The sequence below is a fragment of the Nelumbo nucifera genome, chromosome 3 (genome assembly GCF_055504915.1).
Source record: "Nelumbo nucifera cultivar China Antique chromosome 3, China Antique-T2T, whole genome shotgun sequence".
NCBI classification, from domain to species: domain Eukaryota; kingdom Viridiplantae; phylum Streptophyta; class Magnoliopsida; order Proteales; family Nelumbonaceae; genus Nelumbo; species Nelumbo nucifera.
Window position 1 is genome coordinate 38879315 of NC_142651.1, and position 13003 is coordinate 38892317.

A 13003-nucleotide genomic window follows, 5' to 3' on the forward strand; every position below is an offset into this window, starting at 1 on the left:
AGTGACCAGGGGCCCCCCACTATTTATAGCCATTGTACTCGCGCATCAACGGCCAAGATCAAAACCATCCAACGACACCCCGCAAAACTGGCTACGCGCCCCCCGAGGAAGAAGTCAGTTTAGCGCGCGTTTTCGACGTTCAAAAATTTAAAATCGTTTGGCACCCGCGCGTGAGCTGTGCGCAACTCGGGATTGGCCCCTAGTCGAACCAAGCCGACCCTGATCGGGCCAAAGACACAAGCAGGTCAGATCGGAGAAAGCTCCAAACCAAGGCCAAAGCGTTAGGAGGCAAATCCACCCATCATCCCGTGAACTCCCCACGCCGGGTCAAGACCCCGGGCACGGGGAGTGGGGGGCAATTGATGGAGGGAGATTTGGCCCAACCCCTTGGCCACGCGACACGTGGAAGCAACCGAGAAGTGACCTGGCAGAAGCGCCAGCTCGGCATGGTAGCGGGCCCACAACCCGAGCTCCGAGAAAATGAGTCCCGAGCTCTCCCTTGAAGGTCCTGAGGCTTACAAGGAGCACAAAGGGCAAAAACCCGAGCTGACCCACCCCGGGGGCAGTTCGAGCCACACTTCTATTCGAACTCAAGACTTCACCTCGCACACCACTTCGGCTCCAAGTCGCTTGACTGAACAACCGTACCTGACGCCCAGGAAGCCCGTACACGGAGGCGGGGCGCCTGACTGATTAAAGGTCCGACACATGACAGCCGCCCTCCAACGGCCACCTGCCACCACCATCTCAGACGTGGTAGATACGGCCCTGACGAGGACAGTGGCGATTATGACACCCGAACTGGCAACTGGCAGAGACCATGACACCTGAACTGGCAACTTGCAGAAGTTATGACACCCGAATTGGCGTCTGACAGAAATGATGACACCCGATCTGGCGGAGGTGATGATGCCCGATCTGGCAGAGATATGGGAGTGAGTGTACCAGGGTGATTATAAAAGGCCCCCTTCCCCCAAAGAAGGAGGTATGTGATATTGTATGCTTTCTGGTCTTGAAATTTGTCATTTTCCCTTGCCTTCTCTAGAGCAGTGACTTGAGCTTCAGAGTGTTCCAACCGGGTTCCTCCCCGGAAGTCTCCAATTTCTTCCTTGTTTTAGGCATTTTCGGCTCTGTCAAATGCAAGGTGACCGGCAGCTAGGACCAACCGGATTGCACATCATCACCCATTAATCCACAAATGTCTAAGAACAGTAGCCACATCTCCGAAACCTTTGAATCTCCATCTTATAGCTTAAGCATACCAAGTTTTTCGCAAAAGAACAGAAGAACAGAAAACAAGAGATCCATCTTTTATATCTTTTTCCTTACTTCAGATCTTCTACACGAGTTCATCGAGAAAATATTTCAAAAACAAACATCATTCAATTCATCGCTCAAAACCCACCAACTTGAATTCAAACTTTCTCTGAACCATAGTCAGCAAACAGGAAAAAGAAAGATTGCGAAAAAACAGAAAAGAAGAGATGGAACAACCTTTAAACCGAGGACCCATTAACAAAAAAACGGGATGATTAGCATCCAGAAACAGAGACAGGTCTTTCAAGCTCAAGAAGGCAAAGCCGAAGCTTTCGCACAAACAAAATGGCGTTCCAATGCGTTACACGATGGCCTTTCTGTCTTTTTCCTCCCCCTTTCACAGATATACAATTCTCTACAGCCCCACCCCTCTAGGCTTTCTCTAAGGCCTTTCTGTGTATCATTAGATGATCGACGGCATAAATGAACCGTTTCACATGAGCCGTTGGATGTTCACCAAAACCTCCGACAATTATAACGTACGTATTGGCTACGTTAGAATGGTCAGGAGAGGTGTTGGGCAGAAGCGGGGTTTTGTCAGAGGCGGCAGCACTTATACAAGAAGAAGTTGAATAGTAATTTTACCCTTATTAAATATTAGTTTTAAAGATTAACTTATTTTGATATTTTATTAAAATTTTATTTTTATTGATATTAAAGTTCAAAAGTTGCTTTTAATATTATTATTTATATTTTATTAAAACATTTCTTTCAAATTATTTATGAAGGTAAGAACTTCACAACACACTGCCCACCAGCCACGTCTCTTGAAGATTGCCGTTTTCGTGACTCCCAACCTACCCATCTCAATCCCACCTCTCTTGAAGATTGATCTCCACTTTCGCCCAGCGTACAATGAACGTCAGAGCGAAAAGGATCATGATTCAGAAGGGGAGTAGCGATTACGGTAAACAAGATATGGGGTGCGATAGAGGGGGGAGAGCCTGAGATTGAGAGAGAGATGAGCCACGTGTAAAACGTAAGGTGGGGTTCTTCACCCATTTCACCTTATAAAAACAACAAATGAAAACATCGTATTCGTCAAAAATAAGAAAAGTAACCAAAAACTGAGAAAAATCAAGCACAACAAATACAAAACATGGAATGATATTGAAGACCGTATTAAACAGTTAATATTGATCTTTTTTTTTTCCATTTTCTCTTAACAAACTTAAAACGAGAAATTAGATTAAATGGAAATCATAAAAAATAGGCATTTTTCATAAAACCAGAAAGCCCACAACCGTGGAGAATTACAGGATTTGCAAGCCATTTTTCATTTATTCTTCCCTCGAATTTAATTGATTTTTTCTATTACTAAGAAATTTCAAAAAATCTTTAAACTCATATAAAAAATAAAGAGAAAGACAAACAAACAAACAAAAGAAAGCATTGCCTATTTGTTCTTTGCTAACCCAAGGAAAACAGTGATCATGTCCTGCAACAGATAGAGGAAAACATTGTCGTTCCCTTTCATTGAAGATTGATATTGATTTGTAGCCCTTAAAATAACTAAAACTCTTCTAACAAAACTTGAGCAAGGAAAATCCAAACCTGAAAAAAGCAACGTCAGTTAGAACCCTACAAAAATCAACAGAAACTATTGAGTAGAGAAAATGAAATGCGATACTGTTGAGTAGAGAAATCGAGAGAGAGAGAAAGAGACAATGATCTTGAGAATGCCCACTATAGATAGTTCTTAGCAAAACACAAACTCAAATAAAATCCGAACCTGCAAAAGAAATTCTAGAAAAATCAGCAAAAAAAAGGACAAAAAATGAGAGAACCATAGCTGCAACTAAAACGGACGACGGTTGCTATCATAGATCTGTAACAACTACCGATAAAAGCACAACTGAAACGGAACCATAAAAGCACACCCAACCACAACTGTAGCGACCATCGACTGCATACCCATCTCTCCTAGGTAGAAAGAACAAGATTTCAGAAATAATAAAAAAATTAAAAAAGAAGCCACCAAACAAGACAATGGGCAGCTGAGAAAACCCAAATGTTGTCCCACCCACCCAGCTGTTCAAAGGAACACAACCACTGTCATTGATAACCCTCGCACAAAGCAGAACAACAAAACATTAATAAACCTTAAAATTGCAGGGGATTCAAAACCAAACCCTAACGCTACGTTTGGTTCGAAGGAAAAAGTACGGAAAAGAAAGAAAATCTTTACAAACTTTATATGGATTTTCTAATCTTTCCCTAACTTTTTCTTCAAACCAAGCATAACCTAAAGATTATAGTATATAAGGGCAATTTTTAGGATTTAATATTAATAAAAATAATATATTTAAAAATTTTCAAAAATAAATTAAATTTTTAAAAATAATATTAATAAAGGGTAAAAATACTGTTTATGCACTAGAATCGCCGCCCGCCGCCGCCTTCGCCCACCTCTGCCTCCGCCTCCGGCAACGTTGCCGAAGGTGGCCAGAGGCAAAGGTGACAGCAGCGGCGCTGGTGATCATTCCTCTACTCGCCATCACTACCATCTCTCTCTCCACTCATTTTCAGTAGCGTTGCTAGAGGCGGAGGCGAAGGTAGACGGAGGTGGCGGCGTTACTAGAGGCGGAGGCAAAGCTTAATGGCTTCTAACTTGGCAAGGTGGTCCCCATATAGATATCTATAAACCATGTTTTGTGAAGCCAAATCTACTCTCAATATAGTTCCATTCTGCCTTCTTATAGTTCCATTTTGTCTTCTTATACTATTATTTTTACAATAATTCATCTGAAGGGTTATGCTAAACCAACTCAGCTGAAATTTTAGCTACTATACATTAAATCGATTACTTATACTTCAATAGTTCAAATATCTTACCAAGAAAGTTCAATTGTTGATTATTTTATTTTAATTTCTTACATTTCCCTTATTTTATTTGAATATAAGGGATTTATTCTACTTTTTCTAAATTTTTCACAATTAATGCGGAGAGGGATGAGAAAGAGGAGTTTTTCTTTGTGCTTCAAAAAAAGTTTGCTGGATTGGGAGATGGTTTTGTAATGCAGTTTATAAGAGGATGGGCAGGAGGAGAGAGATGAAAAGAGAGGGGGAGGGAGGTGGAGGTGGGGAAGGGTATATGGAGATGACAGACAAAAAGAAATGTGATTTTGTAATCTATACATTTTGTGATGGGGAAAAATGGATGGAAGGAAAGAGAGAGAGAGAGACTGAATACACCATGGTTTATGGTTTTTTGATTCAGGGGAATGACCGAATGACAAACAAAAAAATGAAACTTTTTCTTAAGTTTCATTAATCCTTCTATTGTTTATGTATCCTATGATGGGTATATATCCTAGGCTTAGACTAGTGATTTGGCGATTAGTTGGGGGCATTAGGCTTAAATATGTGCTCTTGCAGGTGTTAAAAGAGATCTATAACTATATACTTAAAGTGAGTTCATTAGTTTTTTAAGTACTGTAGACCGGTGATCGGATACAAATGGGGAAGTAACAACTTAGTTATGTGTCGAATCTCACAGTTACAGCATTTCAGTCCATCCCCATGCCTATTTACTCAACCTTGTATTGGCGATTTAGCCGATAATTAATAACCATTTATACTTCTAGTTTTTTTAGTTTTTATTTTTGTTTTAAAATTGTAAAAAATGTTTGTACATTTGACATGTTCATCTCCAACTTAGCATTTTAAGAGTTCTCTTTTGTATCCATTCTTTAACAAGTATGAATATATTGAGTTATTTATCCGAAAGAACATTAATGAGATAGCACAGGATTTTTAATTGAAAATTCAGTTCGGTATCTTGTTTTAGCTTGAAACCCAAGAAAGTAAATAATTTTTTAAATCCCCAAAAATTTCATAATTTGATCAATTTTTATGACCACATTTTAAATAAACAACCACTCCTTTAGTTATCACTTTTTATGATACCGATTGATTGTTTATCGGTATTATGTCTTTTCGACGTCGAAGTTGAAACTTGAAATCCCCCACATATAAAAAAAGGAAAAAAGAAATCTAATCTAACCTCCAATTGTCTTCTGACCTCACATTGATGGCTAGCAAAACATGTATACAAAGGAAATCTTTAGCATTCAACGGTATGCCTCCGGAGTGGATGACTGAATATTTTTTGGGCTAAAGGCCACGGTTGTAAATTTATGTCAAGTAATGAATGGCTATTTTGTGGAAAGAAATGTCTTCTATATCACATTAGTCATCACCTTCACCTTAGGATTGATATCATATGATTACATCTTTACTCATTTTAGGAAGGATGCAAATTAGGGGTGCAACTTGGGCGGGCCCAGCCTAGCCCAAACTGGCTCAGCCCAAAATTTTATATGGATTAGACTTGGATTTTCAGTTCTCGTACTGAGCTCGGCCCCATGAAGTCAGATTTTTTTTGGGCCAGGCCTAAGCATAGCCCTTAGGTAGTCCAAACCCAACCCGAGATCGGTCCAAATATACATATTCATACATCTATATGTTTTTGCATATAATATATACACGCATCAATTACAATTCAGGCTAGGCTTGGATTGAGAAGATCAGACTTAACCTTGGGCTCGGGCTCTAAGCCCAAATTTTAGGATTGAGCCCGGATTTACCATAAACCCGACTCAATCTGCCCTACATGCATCCCCAATGCAAATAACTTAGCATTTCACTTTGTGAATGGAGTTGTAATTGGATCAGATTCTTATAGGATCCATCTATATTTATCTGCATCCAATATGGATATCAAACCTTTAAATTCAAATTCAATCCGAGTCCCACATCGAATTTCAGATTGGATTTGGATTTAATCCATGTCCTTCTAATCGCATTTAAACTTTAAAATGACAAAAGAGCCAATTTCCTTCAATGTGCCATTTTTTTTTCTACCCAAGAACTCTACATATTTGTATTTGGGAAAATACAAAATTAGAAATGCGAATATGTATATTATATTTCTAAACATTATATTTCCACTGAAATTAAGGGAACGATGAGACACATAGACTTTCTAGGTTTGAGTTTTAAAAGGTTTTTAGCCTTTAGAGGTGATCATGTTAAACCCGACCCGGAACCAACCTAGAAATTCTGGGTCGGGCCTGGGCCTTGGGCTGCACAGGCCTGTACATTTTTGGGGCCAGACCTGGTCCCAATACTTAATGCCCGGTCCATAGATATGTATACATTTTTATATATGTTATTTATGGTATATTTTGTGTTTTATACATAAATATTATAATATAACACTATAATACATATGTATAAAATAAATTTGATGAATGATATAAAATATTATATTTATTATTTTATGGGTAAAAGTCATGAAAAGATTACTATTTCAAGGATTACTTTCCTTAGGCTGAGTTTGGAAGGAATACAAATGTAAAATATGTAGAATGCAAAATCTTATATTTTGTATTATTTTATATGTATTTACGCTGTACATATTTGCATTTGTACTACTTCCAAAGAGCCTTAATCTCATTCATTACTACTTTTACCAAAAAATTTTGATTAGTAATAATTCCTCAAAGAATGCATCAGTTGGTGGAAGACATTGATAGATTTCTTACGAAACAAAATGCAGATGCAATTATACAAATGTTAGTGAATAATGAAGGTCCTCCGCATGCATCAGACCTAGTAAAAGTGTAGAACTCAAAAGCTACAGAAGCGGGCAATACTACAGCCCCGGTTTAGGATGGATGAATTGAAAAGGTTTGGGCATCAACTTATACGACTATTGCTGGGTTTGCGGCTTTTACCATGAAAGCTGTGGCCTGTGATTGATAATCAAGCTTTTTAGTGTTGCAAATATGCAATGCCGTGTGCATCAACAATCTCACAATTTCAGATGATTAAAAAATTCCTCCAGTCAAGCAGCTGGTGCAGAGTTTAGGCACCATGGAAGGTTAAAAACTTGAAGTGCTGCGCTGCTTCCCCAAAGACGATGGGTCAACACAATCAACACAATCAGTGGGCCTCGGACAACTAAGTATCATATTAATCAACAATTATAACATCTAACACTTAAAATTACGAATCGTTTTAGCATATACCGAAAAATGCAAAAATTAAAAGACAAAACCTGGCACAAAATTACAAAAATTCCAAGGAGAATACAACCAATCACAGGGGAGTCCAGTGTGTTTGTTTCCCCTCTTTATGATCTTTCTTCCCTATTCCCGCCCTCAACCATTTGAAACTTACAGTAACTCTCCAATTAACAGTTTTCTTTTCCCTTTTTAACCCACAAAAGAAAAAAAAAAAAGTAAAATTACCAGGCTTTCTACAGTGAACTATCTCAGAATCCATGCAAGTCAAACAAAATCAAATTATTTTTAAAGCTCATCATGTGAGTCATCATCCCCTCCATCTGATGCACCACCAGGGGCTCCACCAGTTCTCTGGTAGACAGCCGCGATGATTGGGTTGCACACAGCCTCCACCTCTTTAAGCTTTTCATCATAATCCTCCTTCTCGGCGCTCTGATTGTCATCCAGCCACTCAAGGGCCTCCTTCACTGCTGTCTCGATCTTATCCTTCTCCTCGGACTCCAGCTTGTCAGCGAGCTTGTCCTTGTCGCTGATCTGGCTCTTCAAGTTATATACGTAAGTCTCCAAGCTGTTACGGGCATCAATCTTCTCCTTCACCTTCTTATCTTCCTCCGCGAATTCCTCTGCCTCTCGGACCATCCGTTCAATCTCTTCCTGGCTCAGCCTACCCTTGTCATTGGTGATGGTAATCTTCTCAGAGCGGCCTGTTCCCTTGTCTTCAGCCTTGACGTTTAAGATACCATTGGCATCAACCTCAAATGTAACTTCAATCTGAGGAGTACCCCTGTTCAAGCAAGTAGATGGACTCTTTAATCATGTCGGTGCAATGCAATTGTAGAAAAAGGGAAATCCTTAAGAGACTCAAGGGAGAACAAAAAAATAGAATAATAAACCAACCTTGGTGCAGGAGGAATGCCAGTTAAATCAAACTTCCCTAGCATTCTGCAGTCCTTGGTAAGACTCCTTTCACCTTCAAAAACCTGAAAATAAATCAAATAATGCAAGTTATAACACAATATAACCGAATAGGTCATGACTAAAGACTAATAATGGTCAATTACTAGGCATATTTCCCAGCTGATGGAAAGATTTCACCATGAATATTTCGTTTACCTGAATAGAGACCGTGGTCTGTTGATCCTGATATGTAGTGAAAACTTGAGATTTCTTAGTTGGGATAACAGTGTTCCTGGGAATTAACTTTGTCATCACTCCACCCACAGTTTCAATACCAAGAGTAAGAGGAGCAACATCCAAGAGAAGAATATCTGCATCAAAGAGGCCGTAAAGCATTTCATAATTGACAAAGGGCAATGAATTGAAACATACCTTTATCCTACCAGTGACAAATTTGATAACTAATTTAAAGAAAATAAGACAAATATCCAAATGAAAAGCATGAACAGAGACAATACCTTTAGTCTCGTCACCACCCTCTCCACTCAAGATGCTTCCCTGTACGGCAGCACCATAGGCAACAGCTTCATCTGGGTTCACACCCTTGTTAGGCTCCTTACCATCGAAGTAATCCTTTAGAAGCTGCTGGACCTTAGGAATCCTGGTACTACCACCAACAAGAACAATTTCATCAATTTGGTGCTTCTCCAATCCAGCATCTTCCATTGCCTTCTTCACAGGGCCCATGGTCTTTCTGAAGAGATCATTGTTCAGTTCTTCAAACCGAGCTCGGGTCAAGGGTTCTGAGAAATCCAAGCCTTCATAGAGAGATTCAATCTCCACTCGGACCTGGTGCTGACTACTCAAAGCTCTCTTGGCACGTTCACACTCCCTCCTCAGCTTCCCAAGAGCCCTGTTGTCTTTGCTGATGTCTTTGTTATGCTTCTTCTTGATCAATTTGATGAAATACTCCATAATTCTCTGGTCAAAATCCTCACCTGAAGATGGTAAACCAAAAAAAAAAAAAAAGTTGATTCTCACAATATATTGATATGCATGAAATAAATGGTGCTTAGTAATAAAATTAATTAACATAAAAAATAAAAATGAGTTTAGTATCAAAATTTTATTCAAAATATTTACGTTCTTTTTTCTTTGGAATGGATGTGCATGATACAATTTACATTGTTGACTGTTATCTTTCCTATATAGTCCTCCATCTATTAGGAAAAGATAACGTTTTAAATACTAAAACTGTTAGGGAATGCAAACTACTAGTACTACTACTGGGTATGAAGCAGCAGAGTTCTGACCTCCAAGGTGAGTGTCTCCATTTGTGGCGAGAACCTCAAAGACACCATTGTCAATTGTCAAAATACTGACATCAAATGTCCCACCACCAAGGTCAAACACAAGGATGTTCTTCTCTCCACCCTTCTTGTCCAAGCCATAGGCAATGGCTGCCGCGGTTGGTTCGTTGATTATTCTGGCAACATTGAGTCCAGCAATAATACCAGCATCCTTTGTAGCCTGCCTTTGGGCATCATTGAAGTATGCTGCAAAGTGCATAAAACCACAAAAGAGTTCAAATTCCAAGAAGCATCAACTACACGTGTTTTCTTAATGGTGGAAGAATCCACAGCTAGAATAGAACTTTACCCGGAACGGTAACAACTGCATCCTTGATCTTCTTTCCAAGGAATGCTTCAGCTGTCTCCTTCATTTTAATAAGAACCATAGCACTGATCTCCTCAGGACTGAAGACCTTCGTTTCCCCATCCTTGATCTTGACTTGTATGTAAGGTTTCCCATCCTTGTTCACAATCTTATATGGAACAAGCTTCATGTCCTTCTGAACCTCTTTGTCTTCAAACCTGCCAATAGATAGATTAGTGCCTCCAGAAGCATATTTTCCCACAAAATTGGAAAATTAAAGAATGAACTAGAGAAAGAGATTTACTTTCTTCCAATGAGTCTTTTGACGTCAAAGATGGTCCTCTCGGCATTCACAGCCGCCTGATTCTTTGCTGCCTCACCGATCAATCTCTCACTGTCAGTGAACGCAACCCAAGATGGAGTGATACGGTTTCCTTGGTCATTGGCTATGATTTCCACATGACCATTCTTGTAGACACCAACACAAGAGTAGGTTGTACCAAGGTCTATCCCAATGACTGTTCCTAATTTGGTAGCTTCTTCTTTTGCTATAGCAAAGGCTGACAGGCATCCTGTAAATAAATTCTTTGGAACATTAATCCATGCTTTTAGAAATATAAATTGCAAAGTTCGGTCTGAACAAATCAAGAAAGTGAAACAAAATACAACCACCCAAAGTTCAGTTGTAACATGCAGGCTCAACTATAGAGGGAAGATAAAAGTAGAAGGTTAACAATTCTATTACATAAAAACAATATACATGGTATCACTTATAACAAGTTTGGCAAAAGGATAGAACCTTAAGCTGCTTAATTCATTCTTAACCAAGCAGACAAGGAATCACGAGATAAGACTTGAAAGCGAGGAAATATATAATCAAATCCTCTGGTCATGGTTTATTTGTGCCATGACTTTTGGAATTAGTCCAAAGCCTCGTGCATAGCACACTAGCTAGATCTGTAGATCCAGAAAACATCACTCCGACCAACCCGAAAGCCAAAGTAGGGGTTGCAAGATGTAATTTGGAGACAAAGTGTCCTAAAATGTCACAAGACCAATGCCGTGTTCCAAACACGGATGAAATAAAATGCTTCTAGTTTCATGGCGTTTCTTGGAGGAAATTAAATGTCCTATAATGCGCCAAGATTAAAGTTCTAATAGGTGCCACGTGAAAACAAAATAATGCTATTGTGGTTTTCCTAGTTATTTGAAGCAAAATTTCACCAACCAGAATGGATCGATGTAATGTTGGCAAGGAAATATCTGAAAGAACAACTCCTTTGCAACTTCCCATAACAACCCGGCAAAGAACCATTTTCCGATAATAATTAAGTAAACCAAAATATCATGCAAAAAGTGATAAGAAAATGATTCCTATTCCACATGACGCCCAAACAGGGCCAAAGTGATCAAAGTCTCTAGGAACTGTATCCTTTTCAATTCCTAAAGAGATCTGACTACTGTGGCAAAGAGACAAAGACAATTAGACAAATTTCGCAGAGTAAATTATAATGAATTGCTTGAGCATTGGAGGGAAACAATGGAGCTGACATTTTGAATTTTGAAATACTCAATCTTCGAATCTTTTCATTCTACATGACCTGTACGCTTTGTAAACGTCCAAGGAGAGGGAAAATGGCTTTCTATAAACTTATCAGAAATGACGTTTATATTCGAGAAATTCTCAAATTTACCCCATAAACACAACAAAATCACTAAATGCAAATAGATCTATATAGCCTCCCATCAAAAGCATGTAGGTAATTAAATAATTGCTACTTGCCATGCTTTACGCATTTGCGAATTCATATTCCAAAATGAAGAAAAAAAGGTAAAACCGCATTAGATACAACCCAACCGGAGATGGAAAGCAGCCAGAGAAGCTATCATTCACTCAGTAAATATCTAGAGCTTCAATCTTAACTATTGATCCAGCGGATACTTCAATTAGTCATTCAAAACCAGTAGCAATCAGAGTAGATAAGCAAACTTTCTGTTAAAAAAACCCATTCCTGAAACTTTTATAACTAAAACAACAAATAAATAGAGCATTCAACTGCAACTTTCTCCGTTAAAAAAACAAAAGCAAAAAAAAAAAAACAAAACTAATAAATACAACTTTAGTGAAGAAGAAAAATCAGATCAAAATCATCAATAGAGACGAACTCTTACCGAACAGAACAATTCCTAAGACGATCAAAGAACCGCGTTTTTTCCACACGCCATCCATGGCTTGAACGCCTAGGGTATTTTGGTTGGAACCAGATGACCAAATTTTGAAGCAGATCTAAGTTCTCTCTCGCTCGTCCGTCTGTGTTTTTCTCTGTGTTCACGAGTCGTTGAGTGTTGTTGCAGCTGAAGCGCAGAAGAATGGAATGGGCGGATGGGCCTTAAAAGGGAATGCTCAGTCAAATTTAAAGCAAGCAAGCGAAAGAACGTGTCATCAGTGATGACATGGACCAATTAGGTCTCGAAACGAGGGATCTCCTCCAATGATAAAAGATTTAGCGTTGGGACAATTATCACCGTTTATTCCAAATCTTGATGATCTTCATGGCAATAGTCGGACTCGTTCAATGGTTCACAGGTGTACCAAGATTTCGTCTAGGATTTATAGCTGCCAATGAATCGGGTCTATCCGATAGAACTGAACTGATTATATCAATTCTCATTCTGTGGTTTTATGTTTACGTGTTGAAGTCGATCCGGGTTAGGTCGGGTTGAGGTCAATCCTATGTTAATCCGAGGTTTTAATTTTTTAACACAATTAAACTTTTAGGGGCGTAGTTTTTGTAGGGAAGAAAAGTGGTAAATGTGATTTTAATTCCCGTTGATTAAGAATTTCATTTTTTATTTTTAAATTTATATAGGGATTAGGAAATATTTTTTTTGAGTATTATTTACCTGATTAAGTAATATTCATCTTCTAAGTGGGTAAATAACTTTTCCACCGGGGGGAAAACTTGCCAACATTTGAATTGAACAAAAATACCTCTTTTAATAATAGATTTTTATGACTAAAATAATCATTGCCTCATTTACATGGGAAATAAAAGAACATGGGTAAACGTCTAACAACGATAGTTGTTTTAGCGGTAGTT

At 38.7% G+C, this 13003-nt stretch overlaps 1 protein-coding gene across 1 annotated transcript; it reads right to left on the reverse strand.

Annotated features, from left to right (window-relative positions):
* Positions 1 to 7367: 7367 nt before the first annotated feature.
* On the reverse strand, positions 7368 to 12293 carry LOC104604061 (luminal-binding protein 5). The gene is made up of 8 exons (XM_010268292.2): positions 12075 to 12293; positions 10207 to 10474; positions 9906 to 10120; positions 9560 to 9802; positions 8765 to 9244; positions 8463 to 8617; positions 8247 to 8329; positions 7368 to 8133 (listed from the first exon to the last, which is right to left on the reverse strand). Exons 1-8 carry the CDS (start codon positions 12130 to 12132, stop codon positions 7635 to 7637), a joined length of 2001 nt encoding a protein of 666 aa, XP_010266594.2. The 5' UTR covers positions 12133 to 12293; the 3' UTR covers positions 7368 to 7634.
* Between the last annotated feature and the right edge of the window lie 710 nt (positions 12294 to 13003).

Excerpts from the sequence above, each read along its gene's own strand:
- LOC104604061 (XM_010268292.2), bottom strand. The coding sequence starts at position 12,132 with ATGGATGGCGTGTGGAAAAAACGCGGTTCTTTGATCGTCTTAGGAATT. Across the intron at positions 8,618-8,764 it reads GGGTGGTGACGAGACTAAAG|ATATTCTTCTCTTGGATGTT; the intron begins GTATTGTCTCTG and ends TCTTTGATGCAG. Across the intron at positions 8,134-8,246 it reads GGCATTCCTCCTGCACCAAG|GGGTACTCCTCAGATTGAAG; the intron begins GTTGGTTTATTA and ends TTGCTTGAACAG.